Source organism: Ictalurus furcatus, chromosome 22, assembly GCF_023375685.1.
Source record: "Ictalurus furcatus strain D&B chromosome 22, Billie_1.0, whole genome shotgun sequence".
NCBI lineage: Eukaryota > Metazoa > Chordata > Actinopteri > Siluriformes > Ictaluridae > Ictalurus > Ictalurus furcatus.
The window spans coordinates 5,671,162-5,695,718 of NC_071276.1; the positions used below are offsets into that span (position 1 = coordinate 5,671,162).

The 24,557-nt window shown below is 37.6% G+C and overlaps 2 protein-coding genes across 8 annotated transcripts; both read right to left on the minus strand.

The window, feature by feature from the left end:
• Positions 1-11,425: 11,425 nt before the first annotated feature.
• rilpl2 (Rab interacting lysosomal protein-like 2) lies at positions 11,426-21,449 on the minus strand. Of its 6 annotated transcripts, none has more exons than XM_053610185.1 (6): positions 19,963-20,306; positions 19,682-19,780; positions 19,271-19,573; positions 18,699-18,847; positions 17,262-17,399; positions 11,426-15,774 (listed from the first exon to the last, which is right to left on the minus strand). In XM_053610185.1, exons 3-6 carry the CDS (start codon positions 19,562-19,564, stop codon positions 15,753-15,755), a joined length of 603 nt encoding a protein of 200 aa, XP_053466160.1. In that variant the 5' UTR covers positions 19,565-19,573; positions 19,682-19,780; positions 19,963-20,306; the 3' UTR covers positions 11,426-15,752. The 6 variants fall into 6 exon arrangements, with proteins under 6 accessions (XP_053466160.1, XP_053466159.1, XP_053466158.1 ...); XM_053610184.1 differs by having other exon boundaries at positions 19,938-20,306; XM_053610183.1 differs by having other exon boundaries at positions 19,682-20,306.
• Positions 21,450-21,516: 67 nt separating this feature from the next.
• mtrfr (mitochondrial translation release factor in rescue) lies at positions 21,517-23,860 on the minus strand. Of its 2 annotated transcripts, XM_053610187.1 has the most exons (3): positions 23,549-23,860; positions 23,244-23,475; positions 21,517-21,963 (listed from the first exon to the last, which is right to left on the minus strand). In XM_053610187.1, exons 1-2 carry the CDS (start codon positions 23,816-23,818, stop codon positions 23,254-23,256), a joined length of 492 nt encoding a protein of 163 aa, XP_053466162.1. In that variant the 5' UTR covers positions 23,819-23,860; the 3' UTR covers positions 21,517-21,963; positions 23,244-23,253. The 2 variants fall into 2 exon arrangements, with proteins under 2 accessions (XP_053466162.1, XP_053466161.1); XM_053610186.1 differs by lacking the exon at positions 21,517-21,963 and having other exon boundaries at positions 21,972-23,475.
• Positions 23,861-24,557: the final 697 nt, after the last annotated feature.

Here is a 24,557-nt window from a genome sequence, read left to right on the forward strand (position 1 = left end):
CATTTATGACCTCTGATGACCATGTGGGTGTGCGGGGGTGGGTGTGTGTGAGAGAGAGAGACACAGGTGTTCTTTTGGGGGTTTTGCTGACCAGAATTCTTACAAATGTGTTTGTTAACGAATTAAAGGGAGTCGTGTGTCTCAGTGTTAAAATAATGGTTAAGACGTCGTAGTTAAAACACAGAAGAAACTCTGCAACTATCTGTTACAATGTCTGCTCCGAGAAATCCTAATACCCTTAGAAGATTGCTGTGTATTCAATAACAAGAGGACCTGTTGAAATGAGAGAGGACCTGACTTTTACTCCAAATTTTTTTTTTTAAAAAACCAAGATGTTAGTTTGACAATTTATTAATGAAGGTATTGTAAGTACGTTGTTGTTTAACCCTGAGCAGGGCGTCAACAACTCCAAAGATCGTGTCTTAAGTCCGAGGGTTTAGTTAGGAGGTAGAAAAACATTTAAAGATGGTGTTTTAAAAGAAACAAGTGTTTCATCCTTAATGGTAAAAAAGAAAAGTGTTTGTACTCCAATATGAAATAAAACGGTGGAGACACACCGAGTACATTTCTGTTCCACAGTCTATAAGGATCCCCAAACTTCATGTAGTGTGGAAAAATATATACACCCTCCGTGACTATGTTACTTAAGGTTTTTATTTGATGGATTTGAGGATTTTATATGATCCAATGTTATTTGGGAACAAAGATCAAGCTGAATTTTCTCAACATAAATGTTGTGTGTGTAGTTTGTTATCAGATTGTCTAGACGTACATCACACATCTGATAAACGAGATTTCCTCTCCCGTGCTGTAATGATGGCTGGAAACTAGGACTTAATGGCATATACTGTAGAAAGGTCATAGAGAACATAGAGAAATCTCATTGGGAATTAAGTCACCTTTCACGTTGCCTTTTATTATGATCACAACCAGACAGTTATAGTGTTTCTGAGTTTAATAATAAGATTAATGTTTAGACTTTTTTTTGATGCTGAAGAAGCAAAAATCTAAGTAACCCTTAACCTTCAGACTGATGATTTGCAATGTCTGAACACGATGCTTGAAAAGAAAAATGTATAACGAACTTGAAAATGTGGAAAGGGGTTCTATGAATTAGTAAATGGGTATCTCTCTCTCTTTATATCGCCATTACAGCAGTGTTTAAACAGATACATAGCAGACAAATATACATATAGACAGTTTTATTTTGTACACGCATAACAACTTAATCTTCACCTATCATCGTTCCCTGTTAATGAAATCTGTCAATACCTAATAAAACAGTTTAAGTCACTAACCAAAGTAAGTATACAAACTGAAGCTATGATAAAAGAACAAAAACAATGAACCTTTCTCAAAGAAATTCCTAAATTCTCTGACCAAGTATATGGCTGTACCATCTGTCTATTAAATAAATGCCAGTCCTTCATGCTGAAAAAGAAGGATCTGAATATAATACCAGTAGTTTGGCACTGTGACTCAAAAAGTTGTTTTATATCTGACATCTGAAAGCTAAGTACTGTTCCCCAACTGCTGTACAATACTGATGATGCTCTTACAGTTAAGAGGGCTGAACGGCAGACCTTGTTAAATAATATTTTATATTTCTTCCTCATAATGTGTTATATTTTATAAATATATTCTTATACATCTTATATTACTTTTTGCCTTTTCTTATACGTTGAAATGGGATAAGAGGGGATCGATGCTGGTGCGAAGGTGATCCTGCACAAGGTCATGTCTTTGTAACTGTAAGGGACGAGTCAACTTAATCCTTCACATGGTATTCATAAGGTGCCATAAGTTTCTGCTTCTCTATGGGTCATGCTGAAGTTTGAACAAAATGGTTTGACTTAATATCCGCAGCAGTAGTGCACAAGTCATTTCTTCCTAATTTTTTTATTAACTTTTATTGTATGCCTAAATGCAATAAAAGTTATTTGCCAGATTCAGATGCTCCTAAACAAATTAACATAAAGTATGAGTTGGTAACTGATCAACAAAGACTGTACTATCATTTCTAATATAATGCATTAAATATGGACCACTATTTTCACTGAAATATTTCAGAGATTTTATTATTTTTTTTCACTAGTTTACACTAAATGTCTAATATTCTGTTCTGTTGGAAATATGCCTGAACTGTAATCCCCCCCCCCCCCCCCCCGAACCCCCAGATCAGGACTGGGTAAAGACAGCCTGGTGATCTGATCTATATTATATATACGTGTACCATAGATAACGCCTCTCTGAACGCCATGGTGGGACGTTCCCGAGTTGAAGTACTGTACAAGTCCTAAGCTTTAGATCACCCCAATTACTCTTGTATACTCTTTCCATACCGTCGTGATCTTTGCCTGACGAAGCCATACACAAAACATATTTGACATTTGGGGCCTAATTCTAAAATCACCAGATACCAAATGCACAACCGTTTTGTCTCGCTGCCATCACAAAATAAAAATGTTTAAACCTTAAGTAACATAGTCACGGAGGGTGTATATATTTTTCCACACTACATGAAGTTTGGGGATCCTTATAGACTGTGGAACAGAAATGTACTCGGTGTGTCTCCACCGTTTTATTTCATATTGGAGTACAAACACTTTTCTTTTTTACCATTAAGGATGAAACACTTGTTTCTTTCAAAACACCATCTTTAAATGTTTTTCTACCTCCTAACTAAACCCTCGGACTTAAGACACGATCTTTGGAGTTGTTGATGCCCTGCTCAGGGTTAAACAACAACGTCTTTACATTACCTTCATTAATAATTTGTCAATCTAACCTCTTGGTTTTTTTTTTTTTTTTTTTTTTTTGAGCAAAAGTCAGGTCCTCTCTCATTTCAACAGGTCCTCTTGTTATTGAATACACAGCAATCTTCTAAGGGTATTAGGATTTCTCGGAGCAGACATTGTAACAGATAGTTGCAGAGTTTCTTCTGTGTTTTAACTACGACGTCTTAACCATTATTTTAACACTGAGACACACGACTCCCTTTAATTCGTTAACAAACACATTTGTAAGAATTCTGGTCAGCAAAACCCCCAAAAGAACACCTGTGTCTCTCTCTCTCACACACACCCACCCCCGCACACCCACATGGTCATCAGAGGTCATAAATGTACTGCTGGGACATGGGATGTCAAAGCATAGACAAAAGCTTATGTATTTAGCGATAGTTCTGTGTAAGTATCCTCGTTGGCGTACCATTTTCTGAAATCTTGTTTATAGTTTAAACAAAATGCACGACTCTTTTAAAACACCGTCTTTAAAAAAGGTTTTTTCACCCTTAAAATACCCTGGTTAGAAGGTAGGATATGTAATACATATTTTCATTTTCTTCAGACATATTGTCACTTCAGTCTCCACAACGAATAACACCGATGGTTTTGACCTTTCTTTCAGTAAAAGAGAACAACGACATCATACAGCCTTGAAGGACTGTAGAAATGTTTTACACATCACAGTGTTTTTCTCAACAACGTAGCCAATAAATAGTTCAATTATTTCACAGACCTCAGTCTGTTCATTTCTTGACAGAAGGATTACACATAGATCATACACATAGGGAGCTACACATGCATAACATGTCCAAAATTCTAATACATCTACCACATTCAGTCACCAGGTCTAGTATTTTCTGATAGATTAGTTACACAAACTGATAATTACCACAGAAGTAATTTCAGAAACAAAGATTCACTTAAACCACAAATGTACACATTGGTAGGGATCGTTAAACCCTGAAACACACGACTCGTCCCTTAATTCATTAACATAAACACACTGTAAGCATTCTGGTCAGCAAACCCCCAAGAAACACATCTCTCTCTCTCTCTCTCTCTCTCTCTCTAACACACCCACACACACGCACGCACACCCACACAACCACATACACACACACTTCAGACACTGTCACCAGAGCTCATAAATGTAAAACAAAACTCTCGATTCTTTTAAGCAGCACTTTAAACATTTTACATCCTAAAGGGTTAGGTTTAGAAGGCATGTAATACGTGCGTTTCTCATAAAACACCGTCTTTAAAACGTTTACCTCCTAAAGGGACCTATTTAGAAGGTATGTAAAAACTTTTTCTTTTCTTTATTTTTTTTACATTTCTTCGGGTATATCAATGTTTTACAGTATTTATTTCAGTAAATTTTTATTCAAAGTCATGCCATTTTCTCAAAAGTGCAATCAATAAAGTTTCATTTATTTCACAAGCTTACATTCTGCTCATTTATGTTCACATTCAACCATCGTGTATTTTCTAACAGCGGAGCTATACAAAACAAACCCCCACAATCTAAATTTAATGTGTGGTTGCAAGATAAAAATTCTAATTTATTGAAATAAATAAATATTTAAAGTTGTACACATTATTTTGATGAGTTGTGTTGACATAATAATGTTGATAATTACATCAACTTAATATTGTGTGTAATTTCTGCGTTAATTGATTTAAAACAAAATTTACGTCGTAGTACATTTACATGTATTCATTTAACAGAGTGTTAGAGGACCTGTAGACTGAACAAATACTAAAGGACATTACAATTTGAATATCATTTCACTTACAATTAAATTCTACAAAAGCAATGAATTTGGGGCATGTTCTCAATTGTGATATGACCAATAGTGGACTCGTGTATAGGCTACACCTGCTAATACATTTGATGGACTATTTTGCACTAGTACATGTAGCTAATGCTAGTCATATTTAGCAGTGTAATTTGAATATCTACTCTTTAGTTTACCGTAGCAGTGGATAAGAAGGAAAAAGTTTCATTTGACAAATCTGTTCATCTAGAGAGGGCTTTTCATTTGTGCTATAGGAAAGATAAGCATGATTACATTTCTGCTTATTCATGTAAACCTCAACTACATTGTGTAATCCAATTTCATGTATTGATACATTTTTTATTTTATTTTTTAAAATCTTTTGTCATTCGCACACGTAGCCTTCTAGCTCCACAGCCTTTGGACTGTGGATAGTTCTATGAGAGAGATAAAAGTAGTAGACACAGAGTGTTTCTTTTTTGTCTATATTGCTCATTTCATTCAGTGCTTTAACGTCTATAAATCCTGCAGAGATGTTACGTATGAGATTTGTAATGTAAATCACGCTGGATTTTACTTACTATTGTTATAAAACTTAAAGGCAGTCATTTTTCCTGGTTTAAAAGACTGCATTCTACTGCAGACAATCTAAATGGAGAAACGTAATTTTAAAAATGATTGTCAACTTAACAACTTGTGTTCATAATTATGGTAATTTAGTACATAACACTTAAATTCCTTTTAAATAATGTGAAAATAAAGTGCGTTTGTGTGTGTCATATTTTTGTTTGGATGTGTAATACACATGGCCGTACCATGTATAGTAACATTTGTGTCAGGAATGGATGGGAACCCGATTTAACATAACTAGTAACGTTTGTGTCAGGAATAGATGGGAACCCGATTTAACATAACTATATATATTTTTATGACCTGCCTCAGAGAGTTTCATATTCTATGTGAAAAGAAAGAACGTGTGTGCAACTTGTGTGGGGTGTCTGGAATACATATGGCCGTACCAGGTATGGTAACGTTTGTGTCACGAATGGATGTGATCCAGATTTAACATAACTATATATATTTTTATGACCTACCACAGAGTGTTAGAAAGAACATGTGTGCAACGTGTGTGGGGTGGAAAACACATGGCCGTACCATGTATGGTAACGTTTCTGTCACGAATGGATGTGAACCAGATTTAACATAACTATATATATTTTTATGACCTACCACAGAGTGTTAGAAGGACCATGTGTGCAACGTGTGTGGGGTGGAAAACACATGGCCGCACCATGTATGGTAACGAATGGATGTGATCCAGATTTAACATAACTATAAATATTTTTATGATCATGACCTTTGATCTAGATATAGAGAGTTAGAATGTGTATCTTTTTGACCTTTGACCTATACCTGTCAAAACTAAGGTTACAATATATACCAACTATTTCTCTCTAATATTTTTCTCATTTGTTTAATCTGGTTCTTTTTTTTTTTATCTACTTTTAGAACTTGTGTCTAGGTCATATTTATGCAGAAATATAGAAAATTTTAAATGGTTCACAAACTTTGACCACTGTATTAAAATAACTCACATCAAATGATAAACAAAGATTTTAAATTCTTTAATCTGCCTGGTAACATTTTCAATCCTTCTGTTTTCATTAAAGAAATAGTATTTCATTTATTTACTGTTAAAAGTCTCTGGTTTTTTTTTTGTTTTGTTTTGTTTTTTAATATATGTGGTTATCCTGCCAGTGTACCTGACCTGCAGGTGAAACAAAGTAGTCCTTCAGCAATTTTTGTGGATAATTTGCAGTGATGTTCGGGATATTCACCTTTCTATGCTCCAAAGGCTGCAGAACTTCCACTCCCTGTTTACCTCCAGCTCTCTTTATAGAACAGACAATCCTTCCTTCCTCTTCCGATTTTTCTTATTTCTTTGTTTCTATACAAAAAAGGGTCCTAGCCAGGCTCAGGCTCTATACTGACCACTGAATAGCGAAATAGAAAAGTACAAAATAGAGCCAGCTGCTCAGGCTCCATCTTGATGACAGGAAATGCCTTTGAGTAGTGTTGAAGAATCCTCTTTAAAAAAAAAAAACACACACTCTAAGAGTTCTGGGGTCTTTTTTTTTTTTATAATAGACTTTATTATAAAACCAGCAAATACTGAGCTGGTCTGCAGATCATCCTACATAAACTATTTTAATGCAGGTTTTTATACCATTCTGAAACATTGATCTCCTATGGCAGAGCTTTTCCTTTTTTTATTTGAGCACACCTTGACTCCACACCACAGTTACAAGTTTACTGATTAACATTTGGTTACACTCTCCTACATAGAATCTGGTGGATTAACTCACTTCTTTGATTATAACATGTTTCTTTTAATCAACAAACCTTATACATTGGTTATACATGAGTTGGTTATACATTAATTAACACATTGATTGATTAAAATATTCCATATATCTTCCCCCTTTGGGACCTTAGGTCGCACCTACCTCAAGAGAGCAGTCTCACAATCCAGTCTATTACTAACTAGTGATCAATTCAGATCACTCAATCGTTTTTCCAATGACCAAATTCTGAAACAGCCCTCTTGTGGAGCATCAGGACCAAACACCTCCCTCCACACTTGACCAAGAAGGAGTAAAAGATCATGTCTCCGTAATCCCTATATTCAATAAATCAAACTCTGTGTTTTCAAGCATGAGCGTGCATTTGATTCAGCACATGCCTGTGGTTGTCACGGTTGTGTAGAGTACAACAATGTTTAAACAGAATCAGAACCCAGAGTCTCCTTCTCTTGGTTGATGGCTATCCTGGCATAATGATGTTATTCTTCAACCAAGATACAATACTGTGTATCGTAGAGGCTCACCCTTGGGGACAGGTTAGGCTAGCACTTACTCTCATGGCATGGCTCATCAGACTTCTTCATCCTCATTTGAGGAACTGGTGTTGTTCTCAGTAGGAAAATAAAAGGCAAGTCAGACATCACATGGGTCCTTTTTTGGCACAACGTACACCACTGACTCACCACTTTTGGACGTTACAGTTTGCTATGACATTTATTCAGCAGTAGCATGAATCACAAGTGATCTGAGAGTGGGCAGAACACAACAAAACAATAATCCACCAACAACTCTTACTATTGTTATCATTATTTACATTTCCCCACTGTCCAAATGTTGACTCAAACCAGTCTCAAGAGTGCATGTCCCTTCCTGCATTGTCAGTGATTTCTTGTCTTAGATTCTTCAGTTTGGTCATAGCTTCAGTAAAGGAGCCTTCAGGAGCTGTATTGTTCGAAATATATGTACAGAATTGATCCCCAAACATCAAGCAAACACCTACATTCTCTGCCAGCAACCAATCTAGTGCTTGTTGGCTTTGCCATGTCATTTTACTTGTGGCACCTAATTGTTCTCCAGTATAATTAGTAAAACATTTGTTGATTATAGTAAATATAATTAATCCATTCTGCATTCTTGTTGGGTATTATCCAGATCAATATAGACTCAAATCCTGACATCACTTCATCTCTAGCTTTGGGTATGCCTCCTAGCTGTCATACTGAATCTATATACACCTTAGGGTCCATTTGATAAGCCCTCGCTCTTATCTCTATGATTCCTCTTTGTATTTCCCTTAACAGGCTGTTCCAAATTCCAGTTCACCATTGTGATCTCCTGAAGCAATCGCAACCTAGCGCATAGTCCTGTCCATTCTTTGAGTAATGTGTCTCTCAAGCGTTTTCCTCTATAAAGCTAAAAGAAATCAGCCACTGCTTCTGTTTGCTCCTCATGTGGGAATAGAATAAAAGGCCTGCCATAATAAAATATGAACAGAAATGCCAAAGTTTGGTTTGTGCTTTCCTTTATTATCGTCATATTCTTGGGTACTGTTGCATGAATAACAGTCTTTTTTAGGACATATGTTTGCTGGAAAGAGAGTGACTCTTTCCAGCAAACATATGTCCTCAAAAAAGACTGTTATTTATTTCTAGGTGCCAAGTCACAACGCAATTACCTTGGAATCTGCCCAGCTCATGTCTTCCATGTGATTTATTAAAACAGTCATATTTGAGTGTGCAATCTACTTCATACACTGAAGGAATCTACCTCTTCTTACCTCTTAACCCTGGCACTCTTCTCTCCATTCTGATGAATGGTTATACTTTGTGTAATCTGGATTACCTAAATATGATGAACACTCAGCAGGGCAGTAGGGCCTATTGTGATCATTCGTTATGTTACAAAAATGAACTCAGTACACTGCCTGTAGTCATATTGGTTGGGCACTACTACGAGCATTACTACGAGTGCATAACAAAAAATTCCTCATTTGTGATTTATTCGCTGTATACATTGCCCATTTATACCAAACATTCTTTTGCGGTATTTCCAGTAACTTTTCCCTCTGCACCATTAAATTTTTTGTTTGGATATTTGCGTTCCCTTATTCAATGTTTGTTTTATGAGAGCTGGTCTAGAACTGTTCTGGGGATCAGCCAAGGGCTGAGAAACCAATTGTGGGAATCTGCTTGGTGACTAGTGGAGGGGCCTGGGTCTGCAGGATCAGCGGTAACAGGTATGCTGCTTTGAGTATCAGACTTTTTTCAATTTCTGGGTCAAGTTCAGGATCATACATCATTGTGCCATGAATTCAGATTTTGGCATCTGCCTCAGGGATCTGTGCCTCAATGAACTTTCCCCATTTTGTAATGCTCTACATAATTTCCTAATTTCCCTAGCCAGTAAACATTTGCTTTTGTTCTGAAACTAACATTTGCCTTTTAGTCCCCCTATTATCTATATACACTCCATCTGGGCAACGCTAAATTTGGAGATCCATTTTACACAATGCATCTCTCCCTAATAAATTAATAGGAGTTTGTTCTTACACCAACATGGGCAATGTTATACTTTTGTGTGTGGTTTGTAAACAAATTGGTGTTGTCATAGGAATTAGCTGTTTGTCCCGAGAATCCTACTGTCTTTGCAAATTTTCCAGACAAGGGGAGGTGAGAGATGTAATTTGGACTTACACATGTGTAAGTAGCTCCAGTGTCTACCATTATGGGTGTAGATTTTCCCTCTATCTTAACCTGCAGCAAAGGTTCTTGATCAGCATCAGTTGTTAAAATTGAAAGCTGACCCTCCCCTATAGGATTCTCTGGGCACCCCTAGCATCCCTGATTTGGCCCACCCCACAGGTTCACTGGGCTTTGTGTAGGCTCTCAATAGGGCTGACTCACCTCCCCTCTACCCCTGGCAGGCCGTTGCCATGGATTGGTGGGGCAATATCACCTGTTGTGTCCAGCCTATCCACATTCCCAGCATACTCCTGGAGGACCAGGATTGGGTCTGACTCTTCCTCTCTGTCCTCCCTGTGGTGGCTTTCTTTTCCAGCCCATCTTGTTTGGTTGCTGAGTGAAGACATTAATGACAGGCAAGGGAGACTGTTGCAAACCTGCAGGAGCAGCTGGTGGGTTTGGTTGAACAACAGGTGGGGGAGGTACATTCAAAGGACCTATAACCGCTGATTGTCCTTCCTCCTCTTTGTCTTTGACAGGAGCTTGAGTATTTTTCTTGCTTCTGTTTGTTAGCTCTTCAAGTTGCAGTTGTGCCAGCAACTGCAAAACGTTGCCTTAATTTTTTTTGTTGACCCACCACTTAATGCTTTCAAATATTGACTTTGGACATTATGATTTTTAGACTGTAAATGTAAAAATTGGTGTTCATGTTGACAGTTATTAAGTTAATGTTACTGAAAAATAATTTTCATTATGGCCAAAATGTTAATTCACCATATTTAAAACAATGTGTTATATCAACTTAAAAAGCCTAATGCAAAACATTGCCTTAATTTTTTTTGGATGACCCAATGCTTTCCTCATTAATTGCAAAAATTAATAGGTATTCATTTATGCAATTATCTAATCATGTGGCAGCAGTGCAGGGCATAAAATCATGCAGCTATGGTTCAGCAGCTTCTGGTAATGTTTACATCAGAATAGGGGAAAAATGTGATCTCAGTCATTTTGACTGTGGCATGATTGTTAGGCAGGCTGGTTTGAGTACTTCACTAACTGCTGATCTCCTGGGATTTTCACACACAACAGTCTCTAAAGTTTATTCAGAATTTGTAATAAAGAAAAAACATCCAGCGAGTAGCAGTTCTGCAGACAGAAACGCCTTGTTGTTGAGAGAGTTCAGCTGAGAATGGACAGACTGGTTAGAGCTGACAGAAAGGCTACAGTAACTCAGATCCTTAGACATGGCTATGGTAAGCCATGTCATACAACCACCACAGAATAAGACTCACAAGCTGGAGCATCATGGCAAGAAATACCTGAAAACAATTTCTTAAAGATTTTATGGTCAGATGAAATGAGCGTGACTCTAGATGGACCAGATGGGAAGGCCCATGGGTGGACCACTAATAATAAGAGGGGGGTACTGCTGTGGGCTGGCATTATTAATGTTGAGCTAGGTGGACCTTTTCAAGTTAAAGATGGACTGAAATTCAACTCCCAAATCTACTGCCAGTTTGTAGAAGACACTTTCTTCAAGTCAGCAACATTCAAGAAGGCCATGATCTTGCAGGACAATGCTCCATCACATACGTCAAGGTACACCACTGCTTGGCTAGCCAGCAAAGGCATCATGACAGACTGATGACCTGGTCCCCTTCCTCACTTGACTTAAATATTATTGAGACCTTCTGGGCCATTCTGAAACATGGGATTTACAGTCTTTGAGCAGAATTTGGGAGGCTGTGGTGGCTACGTCAGCTAAAACTGATTGTGAACAGATCCAGAAACTGACAGATTCAATAGATGGAAGTCTCATGACGGTTATTGAAAAGAAGGGTGGCTATGTTAATCACTGAATAGTTTTGAAGGGCCAAAATAGCTTTGTTAATTGTTAAATATTATTTTATGTTAGGTATTTATTACTTAATACTTTAAGACTGAAGAATAAACAAGTGGAATTTTTAAATATTTAGTTGCCTAATAATTGTGCACACGAATAATTTCCTCTGAGAAAGACATATTTAATTTTTTATTTCGTTAATCATTTTATTTTGATGTGAAATAAACATTTAGTAGCAACTGAGACCATTGTATTTGTTCTCCAATAAAATTAAGCTGAGAAATACCATTTACCTTATAATTGTTCACGTAGTGTAGAACATTGGGATGTGGTAGAACAGGAGATTCACAGCACGAAAATGCACCTGAAACACCTGCAGGAATTGCGTGATGCAATCATTTTAACATGGACCGGAATCTCTAAGGAATGTCTTCAATATCTTGTGGAATCCATGCCATGAAGAATTTAGGCTGTTTTGAGAGCAAAGGGAGGCCCTACCCAGTATTAGTCTAGTGTTCCTAATAAAGTGTTTGGTGAGTGTATATTTCATATAATTATGACAAAATAAGCACATGCTTTGGTAAAAACCATTTATACAGACAGCAACAAGTATACTGTATTATCTGAAAAACAAACTTTCCAAACACTCAACACAGATATATTCATATATTGGCATATCAAATTACAAATTAGGCTTGGTGAAGAAATGTTTTCACTTAGAATATAATAAAATAAAATAAAACAGAATAGAGTTTTATCAGATGTTATGGTCCCATTTGTGTTACTTGTCTTTGTATGTTTAGTGTTCTGTGTATTGCCATTTGAGATTTTCCAGGTGCAGTCGATTCCTGGTCCAATCTTGTGTTCAAGACCAACACACAGCTTTTCCTGTGGCTTATTACTACAAAAATATAATAGTTGGTCATTTATTTATTGCAGAAAACGACCCAATATTACATGAGTGGCAAAAGTATGTGAACCTTTGTTTTCAGAATCTGGTGTGACCCCCTTGTGCAGCAATAACTGTTTCTGGTAACTGTTGATCAGTCCTGCACATCAGCTTGGAGGAATTTTAGCCCGTTCCTCAGTACAGAACAGCTTCAACTCTGGGATGTTGGTGGGTTTCCTCACATGAACTGCTTGCTTCAGGTCCTTCCACAACATTTCTATTGGATTAAGGTCAGGACTTTGACTTGGTCATTCCAAAACATTAACTTCATTCCATTAACCATTCTTTGGTAGAATGACTTGTGTGCTTAGGGCTGCTGTCTTGCTGCATGATCCACTTTCTCTTGAGATTCAGTTCACAGACAGATGTCCTGACATTCTCCTTTAGAAATTGCTGGTATACTTCCGAATTCATTGTTCCATCAATGATGACAAGTTGTCCAGGCCCAGATGCAGAAAAACAGGCCCAAATCATGACACTACCGCTTGTATCATATACCAGTTGTCTACTTTTATGATTTGTGTGAAAATGTGATGATTTGATGAAGGGTTCACAAACATTCACGCACCACTGTAATACAAGATATTTAAAATAAGTAATACAAAATAAAAGTTATAAATAAATAAAAGCTGTTATACAGTGGTTGTATAAGAGAATCAAACGATAAACCAGCATTAAACATACCTACAAAGTTCTTGACTCTGTCTTTTAGAATGTCAGAACAATCATCAAGCTCTAAGTTAAAATTAGTGACTTTATCACAGGCGGATTTAGTAGCAAATAACAATACTTTGGTTTACTATGTCAGGATTTATGATAAGAAAGTTTCTAGTCATCCAAATATCTTTAATATAGTCTGCCATAATCGAGTCCAAATCTGGCTGAACTGAAACTTATATCCTTGTTCCTGTTGCTGAATATATAGTGAAAACAGTAAAGGGCCTAGAGCAGAACTTTTTGGGATGTCATATTGCACTCTTTTAGGCTCTGAAAGTCTGTTAAAAATGATCTTAAATCCAAGCATCTGCCCGTCAAAACCATCTGAGAAGTAGTGATGTTTTTAAGCCTATCGAAAATTTCATAGACAACTGTGCATCAAATGCAAAAAGTTCTCCTAAAACAGAAACCCGAACACAATCTGAGGCCAGCAGCAGATCACTGACCCACTTTAGCTAGTTCTGATTCTGTGCTATGATGTATCCTGAACCCTGACTGAAATATAGCATGTTTATTATTCCTTTCTAGGAAATGACAGTGCTGTTGAGCAACAAGTTTCTCCAAAATTTTTGAAAGAAAAGGCATGTTGGAGTTCAGACTGTAGTTAGAGAGAACTGAGGGGTTGACATGCGGTTTCTTTTGGAGAGGCTTAATAACAGCAAGCTTGAAGAATGTTGGTACATTAGCATTGAGTTTACATTATTTATTAAGGGTCCCTTTATCAATAGTAATAGTTCTCAGAGCAGCTTAGATGGAATCAAGTCTATTACACATGTCAGTTTAGAAGAGAGCATCAGGGTATGGAGGTCAGTCAAACTATTTGGCATAAATTCGACAAGATGTTATTGCATTATGACATAAACTGACTGTCTGCTATCCAGTACTGATGTACAGCGCATTCGACGACTGAAAGCCTGCTGCTGTATTTTAGCTTTGATAGCTTTCATTTCCTGCTGAATAAAAAATACAGCTACTAAGGAGTGGTGGGATTTGTGCTTCATAATTACACACATTATTTGTTAGTTTCTATACAGTATTTTAATTTAAATTTCTGGTTTCGGTCCTTTTAATGGTTTTCCCTATTTGTTTTATTTTTATGTGCTGTATGACTATTATATTTGGATTGGCCCTTGTTCTAATTAAGACACCTGGATCCTACATCCACCATGTTGTAACACTGTAACACATAAAATCTGTATACTTTCCCCGCCCTTGTTTAAATTTACAATAATAGCTCACAGTAGCCTACATTATTAACCTCTATACAGAGAAAAACTGCAACAACCTGGTTAAATATACAACATACCACGTTGTGTTAACTCGTATGTCATCTAAGGCACTGAATCTCCCAGTGCGTTAAACTGAACAAATTATCAACCAGCAAGTTGTCATTTCTTGTAAGAAATGCTATTTATTCTCATTTAATAAGGATGGAAATCTGGACTATCTATCTTGTATACACGTATAGAGAATTAACCCAGAAAATGTCATGTTTGTTCTTTCTTTCTGATCACTAAAATTGGTTTTTATCATCATTCAATAATAAATACTGAAACTTATATTGAAAGAAAAAAGGGATTTTTGTCTTTATTTAATTTTAACTATATCTTCACTGACTTTTGTTAATAAAGCAGAGCCTAAGTAGAAACCTCCCCCTTAAATTTGAAGAGACATGATTTTTCATTTAAAATAGTGCTGTAAGATACCTGTAATTAGAAAAAGACTGTCCAAGCAAGTATTAGTTCCTCGAGTATCCTGTGTGGATAATTTTTCCAGACCTTTCCCCCATTTTCTACCAATTTTGGACACCTGCCAATTTCTACCCACGGTCAACTTGTCCCTTTCAAACAACAGCTACCAACTGAGAGGTTGAAGCCTAACATACTCCAACCGCTTCTCATACTGTGTTGCAGGGCAGCATAACACTCTGGAGGAAAGCACTAGCTTCCCTCTTCTGCATACATAAGCTCACAATTGAGTAGTGTCACTGTGTTTAAGAGGAGAGAGAGAGAGAGAAGCTCAGTGGTTAAGATGCTGGCTACTGATCAGAAGGGAATGAGTTCAAACTGCCAAGCTGCCACTGTTGGGCCCTTGAGCAAGGCCCTTAAATCTCAACTGCGCAGAAGTATCAATGAGATAGTCGTAAGTCACGCTGGATTATAGCATCTGCCAAATGCCATATATGAAGACGGCGTATAGTATCCCTCCCAGTGATAACATCTTAACATCAAGATAACAACTTTTCTCCCTTATCTCCCAGCCACCGCTCAGGGCGATCATGTGACATCATCAGGATTTAAAATTGAGCTCTCCTGACAACAGGGTGTATATTTCCCACTCGGGAGCCCCTTTTTTGATTAAAAAAAAACATCATTTGATAAGTTGTCAATCAAGAAAACGAATGTGAAGCAACAGTACGTGATGAAACTTCTTGTAGTAAAAATGTGGCATTTTAAAGATAACTAGAGCTTGCTAAATGAAGTAATTGCTCTTTAAAAAGACAAATTCTTGCCATATAACAGGAAGACTTTTCAAAAGTACAACATATTGTCAAACTGATTTGGACAGTATGAGGCTGAGTACACAGATGTCGTCAGAGTCCTTCAAAATATGCTTCTGATCCCCAGGGCTGTTGTCATTTTCTTCTAAATGAGAACCTAAGGGGTAGAGAGAGAGAAAGAGAGAGGTTTTTATATTGAACACCTAAATTATCCAGTCCATACAGGACTTTTTTGTGATTCCTGAGGCCAAAAATGCTTGATTTTGCTGTGTATTTTTTCAAAAATTGCTATGCAATTTGCAGAGGTTTTTTTTTTTTGTGGAAAGCTAGAATTGGCGAAATTGCAATTGCGTGAAATTATTTTGCACAGTAATGTTTGTTGGTAAAATGAGACCGTTTAGCTGTATTTGTTAAACGCATCATGATCGGAGTGTATCGATAAACCTTTTAGGCTAGTCAAGTAGTCCTGGCACAATTGCACTACACTTTGTTCATGATTCAATTCTATTCCCAATACTGGCTTTGCAATTTCGATTTGATTCAATTCTCAGATTACTCTGAATAAAATTTAAATGAAGAAAAATGATGACTGAAAAGACTCATCTTTAATTTCTGAAACAAACGATGCAAAACAATGTAATTTGGGTCAATTTCTTATGTAAATAAATCAAACATTGCTATCAACAGATTTTCAATATTGTAACAAAATGTACAACAGGTTCACCATATCTAAAAAACAAATAAATAAATGTATAACTTCTGCCAAAATTTTTGGCTTGAATAAACAAATTGTCTGACCTGGGACTTTGAAATTGACTGACTGAAACATAACGAGCTCCATGGCAGAAATAGAGCTCCAAATGCCCAGTTTCTGCAGCGTTTGGTGTTGTTTAATAGCTACTGAAAGGTTCTTTTTAAATACTATAATGTGGTCCTTTATATTCATATAATTTATACACATATAATGCTTTCTGGTCGCTCTAATCTAGCGCTATCGGGTGTTCAAACAGTGCAACTGCATACATGCTGATTTTCATGATGTGAATCACACACACACGGTTGTATAATTATAAGAAAATTATTAATAATTAATGTGTAAAAATAATTAATGTGTGATTTATTTCAGTTGACCCCATTTAAAATACAGAACATAACCTCCATCCGTTTTCCATACCGCTTATCCTACACAGGGTCGTGGGGAGCCTGGAGCCTATCCCAGGGGACTCGGGGCATGAGGTGGGGGACAGCCTGGACAGAGTGCAAATCCATCGCAGGGCACAATCACACACACATTCACACACTACGGACAATTTTAGAGATGTCAATCAGCCTACAACGCATGTCTTTGGACTTGAAACACGAGAAACCACCGAAGCATGGGGAGAACATGCAAACTCCGCACACACAGTGCAGTGGCGGTAATCGAACCCCAACCCTGGAGGTGTGAGGCGAACGTGTTAACTGTTTTGTACAGCATTTTTCTTTAGACCTTTCCACAAATAGCAAGAAGGAAGATATCAATCTTACCCATAAATTAGGGCAAATCACTAGGATAAAACTGGAACCTGGCAATATTGTGAGAATATCTATTTTGAAATTCATAAGATAGATCAGTCTAAAATTTTATTTGAATAGCAGACTCACAGTTTTTGAATAGTAGTCCTCTCCTCTTTGTGTTGTTCTTTGTTCTCCTTTGTAGGAGCAGAAAGTGGGGGGTCCATTGAGGAAGGAGTCCCCAGATCTATTTCCACCATATTTGGTTCTGGCTGAGGTAAAACACCACTGTAAAATGCAAAGGCAAAGATAAATGAAGTTAAAAGCCCAGTTCACATGGCACAGACAGACACTGACCAACGCAGACAATCACCAACTTTTAAAAGTACTGTTGGATTTAGAATGCTGGGAAACATGACTGGCATGTTCACACTGCCCCAACACTAGCTCACACTGTCAGTGTGAGAGGAAAATGGACATACTGGGTTGAAACCGAAACACTGACATCCTCTCGTAGGAAACCAAGGTGTGTAAATGTCTACATGAGTTCCAGTTTATGTGAACATGATAGGAGCAGAGCATAAGGACAGATAATGTACTTTGCATGGCACTGTAGCAGCTAAAACCCATACAGTGATAGCTTAGTTGTGCCTCCCCTTGGCTAGCAACATAAAAACTAGCCTAGTCTCATGTTAGATAGCCAAAAAGTTTGATATTTTATTGGTCTTGTAGTCCTGCAAACAGTGATAACACCCGAGGCAAGTTTTATGATAATTAGCGCTCACATGCATGAAAAAATGTAGGGAAACTGTTCAATTAGAACAGTGGTTCTCAAACTTTTTCAGCTTTTACCCCTTGTGTAGCATGCATCCCTTTATGGCCCCCTAGAGTGGATATACAGTACTACCCATTGCTATACAATAGTATAATCAACAGATGTCTCTGTTTGGTGTCTCTTAGTGTGCTGTGTATAATTGATATCTTTAATATTAATATTTGTCATTTTTAAGTACGTCATAGTTCAAAGGTTCACAATCCCGATTTACATACATGAATTAAAATACAAAACAAAACAATGTTCTAGAATTTCTATTTGGCCCCCGGTTTGAGAAGCACTGATTTAGAAGTGTGGGAGCCTAGCACCAAGCGCACGGGCTTTCGCTTCTGTGGAGTTTGCAGGGACGCTTGCATCATCGTCATGGCAACGGTTCATACCCAGGTCGGATTACGTCAGCGTTTGATAGAAAATCATACACACTGCTCAGACTTTAAACGTGTCTGCTGCCGTCTGTCTGTGAAGTGTGAACCGGGCTAGTCTAATCTACTTTCTTAAGTTAATAAGAGACTACAATGCTTTTGTTTTCCTGTTCCTTGGTTAGAGAACTGGTGATATTAACGGGGAGGACTAAAGTCTAACTAAACTTATAGGGATGACCAATACATTAAATCCCAAGATCTGATCTTGTTGTTGATGATAATAATAATAATTATTATTATTATTATTATTATTACTAGGCTATTATTGCAGGAACAGGGTTGGTGACCACTTTTACGTCATTAGACTCTTATTGTGGTATAGCATCATACCTTTTATAGAGCTGCAGCTCTTCCTGGGCCACCAGTAGCTGTGCTTTAAGCTGGTTCCTCTCCTGTAGAACCTCTTTTAACTCCTGCATTGTGAATCGTGGTCGGTTTGGGTCCTTCATATCGATCACCAGCTTGTCAAGCCCAATTATCTGCTCCAAGAGGTACAATTAAAAAAAAAGTTATCAATTGTGTGTGCAGGGGTGACTCGGTGGTTAAAGGCTCAGTGGTTAAAGGCTCTGCGTTACTGATCAGGAGTTCAAGCCCCAGCACTGCCAAACTGCCACTATTGGGCCCTTGAGCAAGGCCCTTAACCCTCAAATGCTCAGTTATATAAATGAGATGAATGTAAGTCGCTCTGGATAAGGATGTCTGCCAAATGCCATCAATGTAATGTAATGAGTATTTATATTTGTTACCAAACAATGCAACACGCAATCTTCTTTTTTTTATTATTTATAAGAAGAGGTATGTTGTACTGTTGCTATAGAGCATGGCAAATTCTTTTCATAATTAAAAGTTTCCACTGTTTTAAAAGTTTCCATGTTTGAGTCAGTGCCTCACACATCACTCACATTGTTACCGTTTTCATGAGAACCTTCAACAACTCGGTCCAGTTCTCCCTTCAGGTTGTCCCTCTCCATCCGGAGCTCCTCCAGCGACAGGTTATACTTGCTGACCATTATTTCAAACATTTCCAAAACTCGGACAATTTTGAATTGTAAATCTGAGACCTCCTGACCGCCACTGTTTAATTTGAACAAGTCTTTGCCAATGACGTATGAAATGTCATAAACATCTTCAACCCCAAGTTCCAGCGGGTCTTTGTCGAAAGCAGGACCCAGTGACCCGTCCTGCGAGTCTGCCATTTCCGTCTTCTGTGTACAAAATATAAACAACGCAATAGCTCGAATTCAAATGTGAAAGTAAACCTAAACGATAGGCTACGGTCATTGCTCAGGGAATACTGGTAAAGTCCATCCTACTCCAAAAACTTCCCCTTCCGTGTTCCCATTAGGGCTGAACAGTCCGGTTCCGGAAGTACAAATCACATCCCATTTTCACCACAGAGAGATCATATAAAACTGGTGAAAAAACAAATAAAAAACCTGGCTGAACATCAACTGCGAGGTTGTTAACTGTAGAAGACATCAGTCAGCCATCTGTCCGTGTGAAACTTTATTATTATTTTGAAATAGTAATTTAAAGGTAATTAAAGATGCCAGTGAGGTACTACATTACCCACAATCCTTAACGCGAGACTGACCAATGAAAGACGTTTCTGCTGTAAACGTGTAAACACCGGCAGTGCATGTATGGAGATTCCAGGACGCGAGCTAATAAAACTCGCTTAATTACTGGAATAAAGTTGGTGTGAAGTTGGATGTTCGATATTCGCAGATATGCGGAAATTAAGGGACCGTCTCTAAAGTTACATACGACATTGTTAAACACGTTTTTAACCAATAGCATTTGAAGGGAATGACTTACAGTCATATAACCAACTGGAAATGTTCATGTAGGTGTCACGTATGATGCACACCTCTTAGATTTTTGATATTTAACAAAATAAACTATTAAATCATATGGAAAATAGATATGAATTTCACTACCGAATGGGCCCATACACAAAATAGCCATAATTTAAAGCTCAGTAGCATTTGAAGGGAATGACTTACAGCAACACAACCAACTGTAAAGTGTTCTAGGTGTCAGGTATGACCCACACCTTTTAGATATTTGATATTTAACCCTACAATGCATGAACCAAAAAAACCTTCACGAATACATGAAGGGGGTCAAAACTGGATTGAATGGTTTTCTTCAAAAAAGTCCTATTATTGAAATTACATATATATACATACATATATATATATATATATATATATATATATATATATATATATATATATATATATACACACACACACACACATATTATATATATATATATATATATATATATATATATATATACATATTATATATATATATATATATATATATATATATATACATATTATATATATATATATACTATATATATATATATATATACATATTATATATATATATATATATATATATATATATATATGTGTGTGTGTGTGTGTGTGTGTGTGTGTGTGTGTGTGTGTGTGTGTGTGGCTGTAAGTCATTCCCTTCAAATGCTATTGAAGTTAGAATCGCGTTTAACAATGTCGTATGTAACTTTAGAGACGGTCCCTTAATTTCCGCATATCTGCGCATATCGAACATCAAACCAACTTTTTTCCAGTCGCTTGATTTAATGTACGAGTTCAATCCAAGCTCAACGAAATTAAGGTGCAATTTATTTCCGCCGGAATATGACAATAAACTTGTTTAACCTTTTTCATTTATTTCAGTAACGCTTTCTGGGTTTTTATTTATTTATATGAATATATGTATAAATTATGCTTTGCTTTCATTATCATTTCATTGTATGTAATTTTTACATTTTGCTATGTATCTGTGTTTTTGATACATTGGCATTGATAAAAATAAAAAATAAAGTAAACAAATAACTATTTTCTCTGGAATTCGCCGGAGTCGAGGCGCACGCGCGCTGGGTGCTTCTCATGTCGTATTTGCGCATCCTCATTTCCTTTCCTCGCGTCTTAGCTCCACCCCCTCGGTTATGTGAGAGAAGGATGCAAGGATGAGACGTGAGGAGAGAGGAACCGAAGCACGTCGAATGGAAACTTCTTCACTCTCTCAAGCGTCACTTCAAAGCGACGTCGATTAATGATGACTGTTCTCAGCCTCATGGATGACCTCACTGCGCTTCAGGGATCTGCAGTTATGTTGTTGGAGTTTGGTTAATAACAACATTCTTAATAATAAAGCAAAATGCACGGATAATATGTGAAATATCTGGGTTTTCCACAATGAATTAATGAACAATACATAAATTATTGCATCTTTTGTGCAGCTTTGCCTATCCAAACATGCAAGGGTGCAACAATTCATTACAGTACTCTTTGTAAGCATATTATTATTTAATTATATTTTACACAAAATTCCATCGCATCTTCAAAGGACCTTTTGGTTGAGATTGGTGCAGATGTAAAGGAGGAGGGGCATTTATACGTGCGTCAGGTATTTTCTAAAAGAGAAACTTCTGCATACACCTGTGTATCCACGGTCCTAGCTCCTCTGGAAGCTCTCATTCCTTGGTCCTCACCGTGCAATTAGAGAATTGATGTCCTTCAAGATGGTTGACGTCTATCAATTTCCAGGTCATGGGCTGGAGGATGGAGGAGCGAGGAAGCATCAGTTTGAGTATTGAGAAGCACCCTTGGTAGGAAAGCTTCATGGCTTCCGAAAGCTCCATCAATAATTAACTGCACTGAATGCACTCACCATAGTACTAACCCTACATCAAGCAGTCATATCTTTATTTTATGCTATATATTTTTCATGACAACTGTAATCAAAAGTTTTAGTTAGAATAACAGCCATGCATTATAAATGTTATTTGGGCAACATTTTTATTTATTTTTTTACAGTTACATTTATATAGCACTTTCCTACACACTCAAAGCACTTTACATAGTATGAGGAGGGGATCCCCTCAACCACCACTAATGTGTAGCATTCACCTGTATGATGCTACGGCAGCCATAGTGCACCAGAACGCCCACCATACACCAGCTATTAGTGGAGAGGAGAGTGATATAGCCAATTCAGAGATGGGGATTATTAGGGGACCATGATAGAGAAGGGCCAATTTCACCAGGACACCGGAGTATACCCCTACTCTTAACAGAATGAGCTTTACAAAAAATATTACTGTGTCTTTGTAGAATACAAGTGCGTCAGAATAAATATGCTGAGCTGTTAGACAACGTAGAAACCTGAGGAATGAAATCAGGACAACCTTTGCTTGTAGGAAATCCTGACTGAAAAGACTGAAGCACAATAGCCTAGAATATGGAAAACAGTTATTTCATTTTATTCTTCGTATAAAAGTACAGTTTGGAAAGTTGTTCCAAACAAGAGGAAAATATTACTGCACTCATCCTAATACATTATCGTTTCCGTTAACAGCTCATACCCAGGGATTTGCACAGCAGATGCTCCACATAATCTACAACTAATATTAAATAGTTTTTTTTTGTTGTTGTTGTTGTTGTTTTAAAAAACTCAAACGTTTAACAAAATAAAACCTGTAATCGTTGGTGTGGTGACTTTTTTGTCAGGAGACATTTATGGAAGGTGTCTCAGTTGTACTGCTCAGCTGTATCTGTAACAAACGTGAGGACTGCTCTGAGGTCAGCTGGTAAGATGTCATCACTGCTCATTTTTTATAGACATTTTACCCGCCACAGAGAGCGAGAACCGGAAACCGAGGTATTTAACTTGAATTGATTTACTTAATTCATTTAATACTGATTCAACATTATGGTATATATTAACCATGACATGAACATCACTAACACCCAGGTTTTTCTCCTCATCACAGAATAAGAGTATAAGTTATGGCACTGTTTATCTCTTCATGCCTTAGAGGACCTGTTCACAAACCTCATTCCCTCTAATCTTCTTGCTTGAAGCCAGCCTCTAGTGTTTCCTTGAACAGCCTCTTTTTTTCTACATTCTCATTCACTTTCTTCCGTTTGATTTGTTTCCTTCTCCTGGACTCCTCCTTCTGCTTTAGCAGCTCGCTGTCTTCACCTTTGTAAACAATGTCCAGTTTCTCCTGCAGGATCTCGCGCGCGCGCTTCCTGTTCAACTCCACAGACCTGGTCTGGTGACACTGCAGGAGAAAAGTCCAGTTTATACCGGTTCTGTCGGGAAAGCACACACTTCTGACAGAACCGTTCACATACCTTTACAACTACACCGGTCGGGGTATGTTTCAACACCACACAGTTACTGGTTTTGTTAGTTGCTTGTCCACCTGGTCCGGAGCCACGGACGAACTGTTCCTCCAAGTCTTCTTCATTTAATAACGGCAGGTCAAACCGGTGTTTCTTCCCTGCTGCCTGGATGCTGGGCCAACCGACTGCTGGACTCTGGCAAAGCTGAGAATGTCGTTGAGATTCACTCGTGAGTCTTAAACAGAATAAAGCACGCAGGATGAAAGTCCTCGGTGACATTTTGCGTGAACGCTGCGTGCATTATAACGCTAAGTATAAAAAGTGCCGGAAGTGACGAAACGCATGCGCAGACATTGGCCAGCGTCACGGTTATTCACAATTCTTTATTAAATCTCGATAAGGTAAAACACTTACATTATTACATTACGGATAAAAACAAACATGAAACTTAACATGCTTTATAAAATTAAAGATAACTGGTACTATAATATAATATAATATATATGCCAGTGGCTTTTTGATGACCCGGAAGTCATCTCTTTCAAAATAAAAGCTGCTGCAGTGAAACTAAACGCTGAACCACTTGTCTAAGACTGGAATGAGGTAATTGCACAAACACTTGCACTGCCTTCCCGGTTCTTTCTCTACACTACATGAGAATACCTGCAAAGCCCCTTCTAGAAAGCTGAAGAAAGGCTTTAAACCAGGGGTGTCACACTAGGGGGGTCAATCCGGCCAGCAGGATGAATTTTGAAAGTGAAAAAATGCATAAAAGACGCGAACTAGAAATTTTGAAATAAAATGCTATTCCTAAATTATCCGCTAGGCGCGCACTGTTTTAGTCAGAGTAGAAGACGTGGCACAACTCTGGAACTCAGACCGAACAGCAGATGGCAGCAATGACCCTTCACACAGGGCCGCGGCGGGAATCGAACCCTTGATCCTGGAGGTGTGAGGCAAACGTGCTAACCACTAATTGTTGAAATTGGTTGAAAAGTGATGCAATCGTGTGGAAGAA

What these genes read in the sequence shown, in the direction of transcription:
- rilpl2 (XM_053610185.1), bottom strand. Translation starts at nt 19,564, where the DNA reads ATGGCAGACTCGCAGGACGGGTCACTGGGTCCTGCTTTCGACAAAGAC. An exon ending in GAGCTGCAGCTCTATAAAAG is followed by an intron (nt 17,400 to 18,698) that starts GTATGATGCTAT and finishes TGCATTTTACAG; the next exon opens with TGGTGTTTTACCTCAGCCAG. An exon ending in AGGACTACTATTCAAAAACT is followed by an intron (nt 15,775 to 17,261) that starts GTGAGTCTGCTA and finishes TCTACCCCTTAG; the next exon opens with GTTCTCATTTAGAAGAAAAT.
- mtrfr (XM_053610187.1), bottom strand. Translation starts at nt 23,818, where the DNA reads ATGTCACCGAGGACTTTCATCCTGCGTGCTTTATTCTGTTTAAGACTC. An exon ending in CGACCGGTGTAGTTGTAAAG is followed by an intron (nt 23,476 to 23,548) that starts GTATGTGAACGG and finishes TTTCTCCTGCAG; the next exon opens with TGTCACCAGACCAGGTCTGT.